This window comes from Cyprinodon variegatus, unplaced genomic scaffold (assembly GCF_000732505.1).
Source record: "Cyprinodon variegatus isolate N-32 unplaced genomic scaffold, C_variegatus-1.0 Scaffold198, whole genome shotgun sequence".
Taxonomy (NCBI): Eukaryota; Metazoa; Chordata; class Actinopteri; order Cyprinodontiformes; family Cyprinodontidae; genus Cyprinodon; species Cyprinodon variegatus.
The window spans coordinates 959012-976806 of record NW_015150651.1 but is presented as its reverse complement, the minus strand read 5'-3'; the positions used below and the strand labels follow the sequence as shown (position 1 = coordinate 976806).

General features: G+C 39.9%; 1 protein-coding gene across 4 annotated transcripts in view; it reads left to right on the top strand.

Annotated features, from left to right (window-relative positions):
* The first annotated feature begins 1883 nt into the window (after window positions 1–1883).
* Window positions 1884–17795, top strand: part of usp25 (ubiquitin specific peptidase 25) — a 49491-nt gene continuing 33579 nt past the window's right edge. For 2 of the 4 annotated variants that reach the window (XM_015379720.1, XM_015379719.1), the window contains exons 1-8: window positions 1884–2078; window positions 7147–7224; window positions 7474–7618; window positions 7726–7849; window positions 8109–8271; window positions 12518–12604; window positions 15189–15326; window positions 17190–17266. In XM_015379720.1, the coding sequence (XP_015235206.1) occupies window positions 2037–2078; window positions 7147–7224; window positions 7474–7618; window positions 7726–7849; window positions 8109–8271; window positions 12518–12604; window positions 15189–15326; window positions 17190–17266 (854 nt within the window). In that variant the 5' untranslated portion in view covers window positions 1884–2036. The remainder of the gene's footprint in view (window positions 2079–7146; window positions 7225–7473; window positions 7619–7725; window positions 7850–8108; window positions 8272–12517; window positions 12605–15188; window positions 15327–17189; window positions 17267–17795) is intronic. The other 2 variants (XM_015379722.1, XM_015379723.1) reach the window with 2 other exon arrangements.

Here is a 17795-nt window from a genome sequence, read left to right as displayed (position 1 = left end):
TCTTTTAAAAAAAATTGCAAAGATTCTCCATTTTACCTTTAACTCCACCGCTCATGTCAAGTAAAAACCATTTAACAGGCCCAGGAATATCCCAGGAACTAAAGAAATAAGAGAGCAATATTTATTTCCTATTATATCAACTGAGAAAGATACACTTTGATACCTGAGATATGCAGATGGTTGGCTTCCACTAAATCTGGTAGTGTTATTTTATCACTTTATTTCATTGGCTTTCATCATTAAGCTTTGTAAACTAATATTTTTGGCACTGACGACTGGCTTAATTACTCATTCCATTCACCTGTCTAACTCTACCCGGTTTCTAATTACTGCTCATCTGATCAAACTAATCCTGCCTCTATTAAAGGTGCTAGCATCCAGTCATTAGGTTCTGATTATTCTTGTTCTCTCTAGCCAGTGGTGAGAGTGTTTTTAGAGTACTTTGGTGTTTCTGATTACCCGATCCTGACCTATTCTGCCTCTCAACCGCTGAGCCTGCCTGTTCCTGTCTGAACGGTTTGCCTGAACTGTCTTTGGACTCCTGGACCTCTGGGTCTGCCTGCTCCTGTTCTAATCTGTTTGCCTGACCTGGCTGCAGGATCGGGGAAACTTGTGCCTGCCACACCTTGTCGGAAGCCCAACGGCTGGATCCTACCTCATTCTCTGGGCATGGACTGAACTTGTAAACCAGGTTAGCTACATGCACGTTCATAATCGTCCTCTGTCAGATTATGATGGTCACTAACCTGTGTTTCTCTCCTGCAGAGACTCCACCCTTAGATGGCCACTGCCCACTACTACTGCAGATCCGCAGTCTGTGTGTTAATTAACCCTTTTGAAGTTATCCCACTGTCTGTCTGGCCTGAATACTGGGTCCTCCGCTCTGAGTCTGGACATTTTCTCTCTCTGTGTATTTAGTTATTGGCATTCGGTGCAATTTCTCTTTGAATGAATGAACGCTTTTAGTTGCATTGCATATGTCTGGTTTTAACAAAAATTCAATATGAAATTTCTTGCAAATTATACATTAAGTGTGTTACACAAATTGGATGCTTTTAAAAAGTATACTTGACGGAGTCTAAATTCTCTTGTCAAAGGTAAAAAGATAATGGGGGGTTTTATAAATCTTATTGAAAAGATTTTACAAAAACATTAGAACCGAGGAAAATTAGAAAGGTGTTCTAAAATAAAACCAGCAATCAAAATGAGTGTAATTACATTCTTTCAAAAATATCAATGAAAGTAATGTGTTTCGAATCAATTAATCTACGGGATTTCGTGTACTCTTTGAATTTGTGAGAAACATCTGAAGATTACATTTGTGTAATTAAATTTGCCATACAAAATTTGTTGGTTTGTAATAAAAATAACTGTCTCCATGGCCAAAATACAGTATTACACTCCTACAGTCAATTACGATATATGTTTGAATTACACATATATTGTAACTCAAAAGTCCAAACATTGATAGAGTGGGTACAGTGATAGAATAAATGAGAGGCTTATGTTCCATATTACAAAAACTGCATTTAACTTCAAGATCTGAGAATTTTGAAAAATATAAATTTGTAGGATATAAAGTGTGTAAAATGATGTGAATCTCTTATATGATTGGAGAGTACTTCTAATAGCCAGGCCTTCTTCTAGTCAGTGTCCATAAAAATGTTCTTTATTGAAATTTGTTGTACTTTATTTTCCTCTTGGATTCATCCTCTTTTCGTAGAAATAATTCTGTATATGTTGTTGCATTTGGAGTCCAATAGATCATGGGGAATTTTCTACATAAGACCCTTTAAAATACCGATGACGTATTGAAGTCAGACATGAACAATCGATCCCTGCTTGCTCGCGAGCGTAGAGGGATGTTGTCATGCGTGCTAACGAGCGTTGCTAGTCACTTTGCCATGGCGGCGCTAGTGTCGCTGATTAAGGAGGGGACTTCGCAGCATCTTGTTTGAATTCCCTTTGGTGACGGATACCGCGTGTGTTTACTTCTCCAAGATTTGATTTTAACAACATTTATCTCCAAAGCGGCCATGACCGTGGAGCAGAATGTCCTCCAGCAGCATTCTCAGAAGGTAAGACTGTGGAAGATAACTTGACGGTTAGCTAACTTTAGCTTAGCTGCATCGCTGCATAGTTTTATTGCTCCACAACAAAAATAGTCACAAAGTCAGCGTATTGGTTGGTTGGAAAGACATTAAAATGCTACCCAGTTAGGTTTTTGATACTCCACCTAAAATAAAACACGTTTAGAGCTTTACAGTATTTAATATTTACACAGGCCCGAAGCTACGCAGCTGTCCAATATTATGCTAGGTAGCTAACGGTACCGTGGTATGGATGTTTTGAGCCAAGTTATTGTTGTGCAAACTGAAGGCTCTTTAAAATGTAACATTTAAATGTAGTATATATTTTTTTATTATGTAAAGGCATATACATTTTAATTAAATATAAAGAGACATAAATCTAGAATTTGTAACTGATATTCTGCCGTCTTGTTAAATACGTATTTTAATTAAATCCACGGTATTGTGCAGGAGTTGGGCGGTCCTCCTTTTAGCAATGCTAAGGTGGCTTATTTGTAAAGTGTTGCAAAAATAGTAACCCTGCAGATGTGAGTGTTTCTTGGTTACTCGTCACGTAGCCAATGTCTTTGTTTACAAAGCATGGCCAAAGGCGCAGGCGGCATCCAGCCGAGCCCTGATGTGATGGAGTAGTCAGATAGCCAGACAAGTCTGCGATGGTTCAAAGACGACAAGGCGGATTATTATGTTACCTTCCATCATGCTCTCATCTTACCTCGGTGCATTTAAAACCCACTCCGTTGCTTTAGCTCCTTGTTGTTTACTGTGGCCAGCATGCTTAGCTCTCGTTACTTTGCGACTTTCTAATACGCTGTTAAAATGAAGCCTAATGAGGTTTTGCATTAAAGTTAACGGTCTCGCTTCCTGGCACATCCTTTGTGTATTAGCAACTGTTCTGCAGATGCTGTCTCCTCCATCAGTGAGTCAGACTTAAAAAGAGCTGTTCTGACCTTCAGTTTGAAATCTGTTTAAAACAACAATGCATTTTTGCGTTTTTCTTTAGTTTCTGAACAGTGCAGACCACTACCCAGGAAAGTGGTTTTAAATAGTTATAGTTGGGTTTTTTTGCATTTCAAAAATCTGCCCGTTCCAGTGTTTGTATAATCCTCCAATGAGAGTTTTGTAAGTGTAGGGTGTGGTGCCCGTTTTCCTGTGATGACCTGTCAAAGTAAAGGACGGTCCTGTCTCTGCTGGTTTGTTGCTTTGCTTGATTGTCATACAAAACCCAATGAGACCTGCCTTGGATTTGGATTTGGGAAACACCCTGGTCTTTAATCTTCTGCTGAGCCTCAGTTGTTCTGGTGCCAGGTGTTTCACTGAGATCACATGTTCCTCTGCATGTCTGAGCCATCGCTGTAGTTTGTCAGACCTAAAACTGTCACCAGCAGAGCCCAGACCTATTTGACTAGAAACACATCGCCTGTGCCAGCAAACCTGCACCCATCGTCTGTGCCAGCAAACTTGCTCCCATCATTCTTTGTGACCCTGACTGAGCTACATTGACTGAGAACATGTTATGTGTAGGGTCTAACTTATTCCTTTAAAATATATTTTAACAAAGCCAATTAAGAACTGAAATCTCGTGCTGGCATTACAGTGAGCTTAAAATAGTTGTTTTCAGGAGTGACTGGAGACACCTTTTCTGTCTCCTTTCTGGAGTACCTTCTGTGTAAACAAGAGATTTTTTCAGTCCTCAACAAGTGACTACTTGGACCTATGATCCTCACTCGGTATTCCTGGAGTTGACGAAAGTCAACGAGAAGTCTGAGAACAACTTACCCATTTATTATTAACCAACGGGCTACATAAACTTTAGACAGAATAATTGTTTTTTTTTAACAGAATGCTAAGTTACTAGACCGATGAATGGGACATCTCCAGTAAACACATTAAAAGAGTATAAGATATGATGAACGTTTTGTAATTTGGGGACTTTTTACAGCAATTTTGCTGCATAAATACAGGATATTTTGAAATTCCACCTTATTCTGTGGAAAACAAATGTACAGTTTTTATGACAGAACCTGTCCAGCAACAGATTGTCTGCATTCAGACCGAGCGCGGTGTCCGCAGTGATTTCTGTCATCAAATAGGTGGAGCTTCAGCTGTGTGAAGCCGACACCCTAACCACGTGAAAAAAAATTATTAGAATGAATGGTTTGTCCATCATTAGTGCAGGTTTAAGCAGGTAACATGATTTGTAAAAAAGAAAAAAAAAATGTAAATATAATAAGCTATGTGCTGCTGTTGTTTCAGACAGTTAATTTTTTAGTTCATGCAGAGGTCAACTATCCCTCCATTAAGTTAAAATTGAATCTAAATTATCTAATTTTTCAGTACTACTTGATTTCTGCAGGTAAAACTGTCCAAATTCAGTTTTTTTTTTAGATAGAATTCTTTTTAATTTCGGTCAATGACGTCACCATCCCAGCAGGCATTAGTGCTGCGATCGTCCCCTGATAGAAAGTTATTGCATTATATCACATGTCATCCCTGGATATAACAGTGGGTATGTTAACCTTATTTATTGGCTGGAATGATTGTTTGACATTTCGTAAATTTCCAGCCTCCTAGGTCTTTCAGTTTGGACCTTTACCCCTGGCAACCCTTTGTCATATCCTGTCATGGTGTCGGCAGTGACATTTCACATTAAAAGTACAGGTGAAAATTAAAATCACAGAACTGCTGCTAAATTGTTCTCTATGAAAAACTTTTGAATTTCCTTGGGGAGACCATCATTTTTTGGAAAAGCCCCAAAACCTCTAAAAGATCCACTTTGGTTCATCCAAAGCTTTGGATTTAGGAGGACTTCCTTCTAAATCTACCTCAGCAGGAAGCACCAACGCTGGGCAGGGACAGACCCCTGTCTGTGCTGGAGGTGAGGGAGGATGTTGGCTATAGTTGTTTTTTTGATACTGGTTAGTGTCCAGTCTCATTTGGATAGAATGGATTCTGCCTAATGTTTTTAAATGAAGTATGTCCAGGGGGCTTTAGCTGCCCGCATTCCTGTCTGGAAGTCCTGAGCCTGACACCAACTGTAAACAGAGCAGCCGTCTATCTTGTTAGATGCAGAGACCACATCACCTGCATGCATTTAATATAAGATGTGTTACCTAAGGATTATTCCAGTTGGAGATCGACCAATACAGGTTTTCAAAGGCAGATCATCCTAACTGATACCAACTATATGCAGCCAATATTTTTTGGCCGATTCTTGGTGAAAATATTACTTTCTTCCTGCAATTTATATTTAGAAATGACAAAAGAATAAGAAATGTTACACAAAGTTTTAATTAAAAAACAAACATTACAAAATCCAAAGAAAACACCAACAACAGAAAATAAATGTAGGTATTGGCAGGCATGGGCTTCACCAACAAAAATATCAGCCAGCCAATTTATTGGTTCAGCTCTAATTTCAGTAATCTAATATTGTATGTATCAGTATATTGATTAATATCAAGTAATTTACATCCACAATGGCAGCGCACCTTCATTCTCTGTATCCACTGTAGAGGAACCCGTTTATTAAGATGCTAAGGCCCCCTTAGTGTAACCACTCTGTTACTCTAGTAGTAGAGCGGCTCGCCACGCTGATTGCTGCAATTCTAGTCAATCAGAGTGATTCTACTGAAAGCACTGTGCATGATGGGAAGAAAAGTTAGATGATTAGATAAAGAGCAGAAATGCAAGGCTCTGGTTAGCTGGGTTAGAACTGGTTGAATAAACACTTTATTGGTTAGTTGTTTTATTTAAAGCCTACAAGTTCACTGCTGTAGTGTGGTGATGCAATCCTGACGTGATCTCAGTAAAACTGTGCAGAAACTTCGTAATGAAAACATTCCTGGTTGAATATGGTGTCTGGCTCATAGCTGCTGGCTCCACATCCAGTGAAACCGAGCGGTAAGACAGAGCGCCTCATCCCCACTGGCTGCACAATAATACCTGTGAAATCACCTCTACTGTATTACAAACATTTGCAATAATGTGTATCTAGAACAGCAAAAAAAAATGTTTTTCTTGCTGTGAGACTGCATTATACTGTCATAAATGACCTACTGTTATTCATATATAACCCTTTAGAAAACTGTTTTTTTTTATTTTTATATTTTTAGTATTTCTCTGTTTTTGGGTTGAAAAGGCCCTTTTTTTTCTTTGCATATTCTCTTTTTCTCTTTTTCCAACTGTCTCTTCTTACCTGTTGTGCTACTAAGAGCTGTTGTGACCAGTTTATGTCTCCTCTTTAGATATAAGACAAAACATTTCAACATCAACATGTGAAAAGCCCAGGCTTTTGTTCTTGACCCAATATCAGGTCTATGCCAGCTGCCTCGCTACTTCAAATGGTTCCAAACAACGCGTTGCTCTCATTCTGCACTCTGGAATATTAAGAGGACAATTTTCCAAATAGAAAATCACTTCTGTACTCTGCTTAAAAAACTGTTTACTCTTTTATTGCGAGTTTGCAAAAAAAAAAAAAATTGCATACACAAAACAAAACTAAAACAGAACTCCTCTACTGATCTGTGTACAGTTGTGATAGGTCTAAGCAGGTTTGTGCTGGAAGCTAGGCTGAACACGATGCGGTAAGGGCCAGACTAATCCAGCCCATGATCAGCACATACCTGGCAGGGAAAAGTATTTTCATCGCATAATTTCATTATATTGTAAATCAGTAAAACAGACCCTTTCAAAAAAATAGCCTCCTAACTTTGGGGATTTTGTTTTTTTGGCTCATGCCATTGAAGTATTGGAATGAGAACCAAATCGGTGTCTGATGGTTCTTGAAGTTTGTAGTTCCCAAAGTTTTTGCCTCTAGCAGCAGATTAATTAATCTATTTTTGAAAGCAAGGATGAGTTTCAGTCGGATAGAGTTGAAGATGGGATGTAAACAGTGAATGACCTATTTAGGAATCACAGGCTGTCCCTCCTATCACACTTAGCTGCCACTTTTCACACTTTTGTTGCATTTCTTCCACTCTGCAAAGCATTTCTTTGTTTTTCCATTTTTATAGAGCAAGTTCAAACTACATTTTTGTCATTCCTTCTTTCTCAATAGCACCAGCAAACGCTACTAAACCAGCTGAGAGAGGTGACGGGCACCACAGACATTCAGCTGCTTCAGCAGGCCCTGCAGGTACAGCCTCAAACAGAGGCCCACTCTCTACTTTATATTGACTCGCAAACCAGTTTTCCTGAAAAATCTGGACCCTATTTATATAAGGCTGTGTGTGAAATATCGTCCTACCCATAGTTTGTAATCAAAACAACACACACCCCTCCTTAGAAAAAAGCCCTGCATGGTGTAGCTGGTTAAACATAAAATGTGTGAAATTACCTTTGTTTTCTAACACTGTGTTGATGTTCCACTTTGCCTCTGCTGCAGGTGAGCAATGGAGATTTGGCTGAAGCCGTAGCTTTTTTAACAGAGAAGAACGCTAAGGTTCCTCAGCAAGATGAAACTACCTACTACCAGACATCCCAGGTGGCCAGTGACAGATATATCAGTGTTGGCAGCCAGGCAGACACAAGTGAGCAAATGACCTCAAAATGGGGTGGATAATACTGTGATCACTGGAAGTAAATGTTTGGCAGATCATCAAGTGTATAATGGCTTATTTTGTCGTTGCTGCTCCAGATGTTATTGACCTGACAGGGGATGATAAAGATGACCTGCAAAGGGCGATCGCCCTCAGCCTGGAGGAGTCCAACCGGGCGTTCAGGGAGACGGGGATCACTGATGAGGAGCAGGCCATCAGCAGGTGAGCTCAGAGGGAACGTTTTCAAAATGAGGTTCATCAAATTAATTAATTGAAAAAATAATCTTCAGATTAATCAATTTACAAAATAATCTTTAGTTGCAACCCTACCCCAGTTAAAGATGTGATTACTAAATTAGCTGATTATTAGTTAAATAATTGATCTCATCCTTTATCTGATTAGTTTATTTTAGTCCCAGTAACACTTTATGTTCAGTTTTTAAGTCTTTTTTTTCTGGCTTTTCTCTTTCTTTTTTTTTAGAGTTTTGGAGGCCAGTATAGCAGAGAACAAGGCGAGCCTAAAGCGTACTCACACAGAAGTATGGAGCGATTCACCGAACCCTCATGACAGAAAAAGGAAAGACAACTGCCCAGTGGGTCTAAAAAATGTTGGCAATACCTGCTGGTTCAGTGCTGTCATACAGGTGAGCACAGACAGTTTTGGTCCCGATGCCATATTAGGACATCCATAGACTGCAGTGTCATGTCGGATTGCCATTTTCAATCCAATTTTAGTTCAGTTTATTTATATTGCGCCAAGTCACAACACATGTCATCTTAAGGCACTTTACAATTCAACCAGATCATACAGTCAAATTGATTCAAATTGAACCATATTATCCCAACTGGGAGGTATTCACCTCAGGCTTTTAGCTAGGAATATTTCATTGGGTGTTCCCATTGGTATATCGCATCTTTAGGCTTTGCGTGGCACAGGGGGGTCCTGAGGTATCCTCCCCCGGAAAATGTTGAAATTTAGACTCTCTGAAACACTATTACCTGCATTTTGTCATGGAATGCAGCTAATGTTCTGTCTTTGTTCCAACACTACTTCTAATAATAAAAAAAAAAAAAAAAATCCCCACTGTTGGGGGTTGGCAGAGTAGCCACTGGATGGTGACACCAAGTTGAAAATAGTAACATTCATACTGTGTGCGTACTCATACAATTAAACTTCTGCTTCAGTCTGGTGCTGTCTTGAAAGTACAAAGACTACTATAATTGCGCATGCATAGCGTTGTTAAACTGGGTACTTCCAATCTTCTGAGATAACAAGCGCACTGCTCTGACCACTAGGCCAACACTCCCCATGTAAATAAATTGATTACCCTTTCCATTTCGGTCATCTACTTTCAGCTCTCTCATGAAAAACTAAACTTGACAAATGTGGATGGAAACGCAGACTTCAGACTTATGCTGGGTCACGTGTGTGAACACGTACGCTCCATTCAGTAGACGGACAGCACAGCCACTGAAGGCATTAGTTGACTCATCATAGGAAGGTTTGAAAGGATTTACAGCGGGCTCTGATATTTTAGTCCAAGCTGAAAGGTGGTCAGAATAATTTTGTCCTTCCCTATAAAATTCAACATCGTCTGCTACGGCGGCCACTGGGTCAGTCGGCTGTTCTGCTGTTACGCTGGAGCTATAATCGGCCCCTCCCCATAGGAGTGCAGTGAATGGGCAAAGATGTTAAAAAGGAAATGAGACAGATGGGTGGAGCAGAGGAGGTGAATAAGGAACAATTTCAAATAGTTTTAGAGATCCTCTGTATTGAAGTCGGGTCATGCCAGTTATTAAATTGTTAAGAATCCAGGGAAGCTTAGTCATAGGTCATTTGCTGCTGTGGTAGAATGTGACCCGAGCTGAAATATGCCAAATGAACATTGGATACACCCTCACATGATGCTTGGCTTTTCTCTGTAATGTTATCCATACAGCTAAGAAGACTGCCTGCTTAACCCTGCTCAGTTTGAAGTAAACAACTTCATCTTTTCTAGAAGGAAAAAAGGTCCCTGTGTTCCTAAGACATACATTCCTTTCGTGTAATAAAACACTCATTTGGCTCGAGCTACAAGCGGCTCTAATTATCAAGTTGAAACTCCAAAATGTGGGACGTGTTAGATCCAGTAAAAAACACTTAGGTTTCACCATCTCTTTGCCACTTGTTTTATTTTCATTGATGCACAGGTAGTCATGCTTTAAGCTAAACTTTCCGTAACTTAGTGCAACTTGGTTAAGCTGGACACAACGTGAAAATGGAAAATAACACTTTATGAGGTGAAGAACAAAGGAAATCTGTACAATGAAATAAANACTGTTGGGGGTTGGCAGAGTAGCCACTGGATGGTGACACCAAGTTGAAAATAGTAACATTCGTACTGTGTGCGTACTCATACAATTAAACTTCTGCTTCAGTCTGGTGCTGTCTTGAAAGTACAAAGACTACTATAATTGCGCGTGCCTAGCGTTGTAAAACTGGGTACTTCCAATCTTCTGAGATAACAAGTGCACTGCTCTGACCACTAGGCCAACACTCCCCATGTAAATAAATTTATCACCCTTTCCATTTCGGTCATCTACTTTCAGCTCTCTCATGAAAAACTAAACTTGACAAATGTGGATGGAAACGCAGACTTCAGACTTATGCTGGGTCACGTGTGTGAACACGTACGCTCCATTCAGTAGACGGACAGCACAGCCACTGAAGGCATTAGTTGACTCATCATAGGAAGGTTTGAAAGGATTTACAGCGGGCTCTGATATTTTAGTCCAAGCTGAAAGGTGGTCAGAATAATTTTGTCCTTCCCTATAAAATTCAACATCGTCTGCTACGGCGGCCACTGGGTCAGTCGGCTGTTCTGCAGTTTACGCTGGAGCTATAATCGGCCCCTCCCCATAGGAGTGCAGTGAATGGGCAAAGATGTTAAAAAGGAAATGAGACAGATGGGTGGAGCAGAGGAGGTGAATAAGGAACAATTTCAAATAGTTTTAGAGATCCTCTGTATTGAAGTCGGGTCATGCCAGTTATTAAATTGTTAAGAATCCAGGGAAGCTTAGTCATAGGTCATTTGCTGCTGTGGTAGAATGTGACCCGAGCTGAAATATGCCAAATGAACATTGGATACACCCTCACATGATGCTTGGCTTTTCTCTGTAATGTTATCCATACAGCTAAGAAGACTGCCTGCTTAACCCTGCTCAGTTTGAAGTAAACAACTTCATCTTTTCTAGAAGGAAAAAAGGTCCCTGTGTTCCTAAGACATACATTCCTTTCGTGTAATAAAACACTCATTTGGCTCGAGCTACAAGCGGCTCTAATTATCAAGTTGAAACTCCAAAATGTGGGACGTGTTAGATCCAGTAAAAAACACTTAGGTTTCACCATCTCTTTGCCACTTGTTTTATTTTCATTGATGCACAGGTAGTCATGCATTAAGCTAAACTTTCCGTAACTTAGTGCAACTTGGTTAAGCTGGACACAACGTGAAAATGGAAAATAACACTTTATGAGGTGAAGAACAAAGGAAATCTGTACAATGAAATAAATTGTTTTTTTTTTTAACTTAACCTGCACTGAAACACCAAAAGACATCTGGCCACCTGCTGAATGTGTGACTAAATTGTTATAAAAGCTGAGACGTTAGCTAGGGTTGGGCAGTGAATGTATTTTATTATATAAATAAAATACAAAAAAATAAAACCGAATTTTTACATAGCAGAAGCATTTGAATTTGGTCCCACTACATTTAACAGGAGTAGGACATCAGCTGCATTTCCATTAACTAATTAAGAAAATATATTTGCTAAAAGAAGCTGCCATTTTTAAATCACAAATTTTTCCATAAAAAGTAATTTATCAATGGGGTGTTTTTTTTTCTAGATTGATCAAAATTTTTATATGTTGCAAAATTGCAATGGGAATCCTCGTTTTAGCATCACATGAGTCACGTGATATGTAACTAGACCTTACAGTCTTGTAAAAAGATGAAGAAGAGGAATGGAATTTCCATGTTGTTTTCAGAGTTATTGTGTGAACAAATGTATTAATGTGGAATTTTAATTGGTTTTTCTATTTAATGGAAATGGAGCAATCTCAAAACTTTGCATTTTCGAATTCAGCAGAATATTGACTTTGTTTTGCCACAGATTTTATTACTCCAGCCCTTAAGGTGGTGCCACGCAAAAGGGGAAGCGTAAGATAAAGTTAGCTAGATCAATACATGCGAGTGCTCCCGCCTACTGAAGTTTTTAGCCAGTCATGGTAACCAAATAAATAGCAGTAGATGACATGAGAAACCACAGAAACATATGCTTTTACTCTCATGCTCTTCCTCTCTCAAAAAGGAAATTGTGGATTCTGATTAATCAGATGTGAGAGCAGCAGCTTCGCACGTTTCCTCCTCAGTGCTGTGTTTATTTTGCTCCGGCTCTGGTTTTGGCACCTCTTGCTTCGGTCACAGCTCTGTGTCCTGCCCTAAAACATTATACTGCAACCTGATTGGTGGATCCATTTCGGGTCATACTGCTACAATTTGAGCTGGAACATTCACAAGGCATTCTAGAGTGCTTTAAAGTCACCAATACCACAAGATTTTATCATGCAGGGAAAGTTATAACTGTAAAGGATGGCCACAATGAACTATGGAACTTCTGAGGCCATAATAGAAGACCTTGAGTGAAACCTCTACATGGTTGTTATTAGTTAAAAGAAAAATCAAGTCTCCATAAGGTCATTTTGTCAAAGCTCTTTTCTACGAGGCTCTTGTTTATATTGAAGCCATCTTTTGCTCAACAAATGAAGCCAACAAACATTACATCTCAGTTTTAAAGCCCATAATATGTCATGGAGTCCTTCTAATATGACTTTATTTTTTTCCCCCTCTCCAGTCACTGTTCAACTTGCTGGAGTTCCAGAGGCTAGTTCTTAACTACTCGCCACCCGCCAGAGTCCTGGATCTGCCTCGTAACCAGAAGGTGAGTTGAAATGTGGAAGTAAAGCTGTTATAACCTCAGTTTGAGCTGTCCTCTACTTTTTGTTATGATGCATCCTGCTTTTATCCAATATACCGTTATTATTCGGCCAAAGGTCCACAGATGCCATAAATACTACAAGCAGCTTAACTTCATATCGATGCTCATGAGCTACTCAACATGTTATTGTGTAAATGGAGTACAACAGGGCCCCTGTATATGACACACAAGGGCTTTTTATTTCTCTGTGTGTGTGGTTTGATTTCCGCATGCGCAATCTACATCCTTCCTGTTTCTGTACGCTCCTGTCAACTTCTGTCACTTTAAAGGTATCACCCATAGGACAAAGTAACCGGCCTGTGATTGGCTACTTTTCAGGAAATCCAACAACTAGAATTGGGACGCATTGCCAAGGTGACCAGAGTCAAAGGGTGTTTTCAGTTTCAGAGGCTGCATCCTCCAAGGACCTGGTCTAACTGGACTAAGTCCTCAGAGGTCCGTGAAATTAAAGAGACTGGAAGAGTTTACCAATGGATTCAATCAGGTCCAGCCTTCTCCTACTGTCACCACCCCTCACTTAACGTATGCAATGTCGCCTAGCAACCATGACAGTTGACACAAAAAGCAGGCAACGAATGGATGCTGAAATTGTCACTGCTGTTCTGGGGGCTAGTGACATTTTCGAGGAGCCTCGGTAGCAGCACCGTCATCTCAGATATCAGATGTTTAGTCTCCACACTGTAGCGATATTAGAATCTGGGCTTAAATGTCAGCCAAACCCACTTACACAGGGACAGATAAAAACCTTTCAATAAACCAAACATTACCCACCACATATCTTACTTAATAGCTAGTGGTGGACTTTAGTTTAGTTTGTGCCTTCAACTCGTTACCCATAGGAAGACGTTACTTGGATTACAAAACCGAATATCTTCATAACAGCTCCAAATGACACAAAACTCAAATGGGTGAGTAGAACATGATGTAATAACATAAAATCAAGGGCCCAATGTAAAAAACAAAAAAAACCACAAAAAAAACGGTGTTCCCCTTTAAATAACATCCTGCTGTCATTTTGAACATCTCTGATGTTGCTACAATTTTCAAATATCCATTACTGTAAAAATGTCCATAGCTGTATATTGGTTATTTATTCTCCAGGTGCACAGCTTTATATTGTTAAAACCTGTCCTACAAAACGGGGAAAAAAGAAGACTGCATTTGTCTGACACATGACGAGGAGTCTTCCAATCCGAATAAGCCTCAGCGCCGCTCTATGACGTAATCAGCCTACGAATCTTTGAAGGCTCAGCTGCTGGATACAAACACACCAAACTATCTTCCTGTTTCCAGCTAACTTTTTAGAAATAGCTGAAATAGCTTTGCTAGTAGGAGCACAGTGTCAACAGGCAGGAAAGTGGCCAATCACCGGCAGGTTGCTTTGTCTGGTTGGTAACACTTTAAAGTGTCAAAAGTTGACCTGAGCGCACAGAAATGAGTCCACACGCCCTGTGGTTCTCTATTTACACATGTAGCATACTGAACATACATGTGAGGAGGGTTTACGAGTGCTGCATGAAGCAAAGCTGCTTGTAGGAGTGTTTATTGCCTGGACCTTTTGCAGAATAATGATGCCATCTAGCAATCGTTATGTAGGTGGCAGTGGTGAAGCTTTATGGTTCAGCTTTAAGAACACTGCTTAGGTGAACTGCTGCATGGCTACTGAGAGATGATAGATCACCATCTTATAGTAGAGTGTTCATGATAGAAGAGATGCTCTATTAGAACTATTCTAACCAGATCCTGAGTCAGTTGATGCTGAGTGTGTTTCAGTTCTATCTTAACTCCCCTATCGGATCAGCAGCTAATCTAATCCTCTGCTCTGAGTGTGATTTGAAGCTGACCTCTCATCCTATCAGCTTTCGCTCTGATCTCCATGCTTTACTTGCATGTGAGATGGTTGGAGATTAGATACTTGGCCATCACTGCCACTTTTCAAATGTTAGACTTTCAGTTTTAGTGCCCGTTTATGTTTACCTTAAACATAAAGTACTCAAATAATCTGCTTTATTTTTAGCAGCATTTAAGCCATGATATATTAACTAAAATAGACTTGTTGCACCAGGCAATGTAAATCTACTGCTGCATTCCTAGGTGTGATTTTGTTCACTTTCGGCGCCGTTCTGAGCCGGCTGAAAAGAATGCCGCAGTTTTACACCTGCTATCTTCAGGACCTGCTTAAAGTGTCTATTAACAACGCTCTACGCTTGATCGGGGCTTTATATTCCCACCACACAAAAATGGATCAATGAACTTTCCTGATCGATCATGCAGCCTCCTCCATCGTTTTACTGCAGGTTTCCTTCTACCTGTTGGTTTAAGCCTTTCAAAGTGTCAAACTATGTGGGAAGTAGCACCGCAGTCATGAGTCTCTCCAATATCAACATATTGAAAAGATCACAAGATGATTAAATGATTAAAAGCATTAAAAATAATTAAAAAGCGCTTTTTTTTTGCTTTCATTTTTAGTCAATAATTATCTTCAGTTTAATATTCATGCATTTATTGCTGCTTGTTTTGCAACTAGGAGCACAGAAATCTGCCCTTCATGCAAGAACTGAGGAACCTGTTCTCCCTCATGGTGGGGTCCAAGAGGAAATACGTGGATCCGTCACGGGCTGTGGAGATCCTCAAAGACGCCTTCAAATCCAGTGAGTCACAGCAGGTAAGCCTCTTTCTGCAACAACCTGCTCTCAATACCAACATGTTAGCTGCCAGGTCAGAGATCATGCTCTAAATGCTGGTAGTGTTCTCTGTCGATGAAAGTATGATACGACACGTTTTAAACCCACTTGACCGAGCCAATTTCAGATTTAAGATCCTGAGCTGCCTATGAAACCAGTTCTGAGGTTTTCTTTATGTTTTTTTTTTCATTTCTCATTTTGCTGCTGTGGTTTAGAAAACTCCCTCACATTTTTACATATAACCAAACACTAGTACACCTTTTATTCTGATACCCCTAAATGCACTAATTCCATTAAAGTCATAGGGAAGTCATATTTACATTTCAAATAATTCTGGCTTAAACATGTATATAAATGTACTCTTTATCAGACAATATTGTCCCAAAAGTTAGAACATTTCTATTTTTAAAAGAATCCTGTCCTAAAATCTGTGTTTTTTCCCCCGTTATTTCATGCAGGCCAGTTAGTTATATGTCAGCCTAAACACCAAAATTCAGCCAATCATATATCAACCATCATCTGTCAATCAATTTTTTTAGGTCATAGCATCTTGATTCATATGTCGCAGCTAATATACGCAACCGTTTAAATAAAAAATAAGTATCATTGACTTCAGTTATGTCCCAGTTTTCACGGGGATGGACGTCTGTGTCTTCAGCAGGCATAGAGCTGACAGAACTGGCAACGTTGCGAGGCAAGGGCTCAAACATGTACGTCTGTAATCCTTCTACACCAAATGCAGCTTCTGACGCCCTGTCGTCCTCTTCCACAACAACTTCGCCCCTGCTTTCTTCTTCTAAATAGAAAAATGTATGACTCGTCCAAGACCTCCGACACAAAACTCCTCCTCTTGCATGTTTCCGCTGTCCATAGCGTTCCTTGACAGTGTCGTTATTTCCCATTAGGAACCTACTAGCACTAAGTTGCTAACCGGTTAGCAACTGAGGCACTAGCCACAACCAAAATATGCTTGCAAACCTTCCGCCACATCAATCCCGCCCCATTGATAATGCACCAATCACATTCACTTTATTCAGTTGTGTTAAGTCGGGCTCCACTCAGGACAATTTAGAACTTCAACCGTTGGAACAGCCACTTCCCTACAACTTTAAATATACTCATATTAAGCCAGTTTAGCTCAAATATCTCATCCCACCTTAAAAAAAAGCTCAATATAAATATTTCTGTCAAGATAGTGAAAATGTTCAAACTAACGATATTTATCCAAGCTGATCCTATTCATAATGCCATGCAGTCAGGATTAGTTAACTCTTGCAGTTATAATTGTTCGTGGAGTTATTGACTTTACAGGAAACCCTCGTCCTGCATCGCCGTGCGGTGACAGTTGAATGGAACAACTGCTATCACTGCTGCTCCCATCAGGAAAAAGACACTCAATCATTTTGCTTTACAGATTAATCTCTGTTTCCCACATCTCTCCCTGTGAACTCTGCATCTTTAGAGAGCTTTACTTGTTAAATTTGACAAACATGTAAAATGTGCAGTATTTTTGCAGAGACTGAGGTCGGCCTTCTGGCCTCTGCTCAGCAGCCCCGTCTCTCCCCTTTGCATTAGCCAGGTTAGAGAAGCACTGACCCAAATTACCAAGTGTTACTGAAGAGAGAACGGACTCAGTAAATGATCTGTGTAGTTCCCTAGTCTGTAAACTGAATGTCAGAGACCAAAGATCTGATATATTGTTCGTTATTAAATCACTGAAACGACACTAGATTAATTTTATCTTAAATTTGCTTTTATCTTTAGTTGCCGGGATGTTTTGTAGTCGGGGCCTGCATGTTGTACAGGTAATACTGTAAGTGTTTACCCATGTCTGTGTTTAACAGCAGGATGTGAGCGAGTTTACCCACAAGCTGTTGGACTGGCTGGAGGACGCCTTCCAGATGAAGGCTGAAGAAGACAGGTAACCGGCCCTCACTATGTGGGATGATGATCTTAAAGAATGTTCTACCTGGATGGACTAAAACCATTCAAAAGCAAAATTTAATTATTGGTTTTTTTGTTCTGTAATCAGGATTTGATTGGGGGGGGACTCTGGAAAGTACCACATGAAGTGGTGAAGTTTTTTTTTGACAGATTACGGTCTATAAAACATGATTTATATTTACATTCAACCAACATTACACCAGTAACAGTGCAGGAAAACAAACTACCTTAAAAATCACCTAATTAGTTAATACAGCCTCTGAGATGAGAGGTGCTCTGGTTTAACACTAACTTAATTGTAGGCTAACCCAAAAAACATCTCCTTCCCATGAAACATGGCAGCATCTTTCCCAGCAGGGTAAGATAAGCTGGTCATGGTTGATGAGAAGATGAACCAGGTTAAAAACAGGCAGTCCTGGTATCCTTGTTACTCTAGAATGGTTTAGATGAAGCCTATTTTCAAAGAGACTCCCCCCTAAGGTTTAGGTTTAACGCAGTAGACAAGT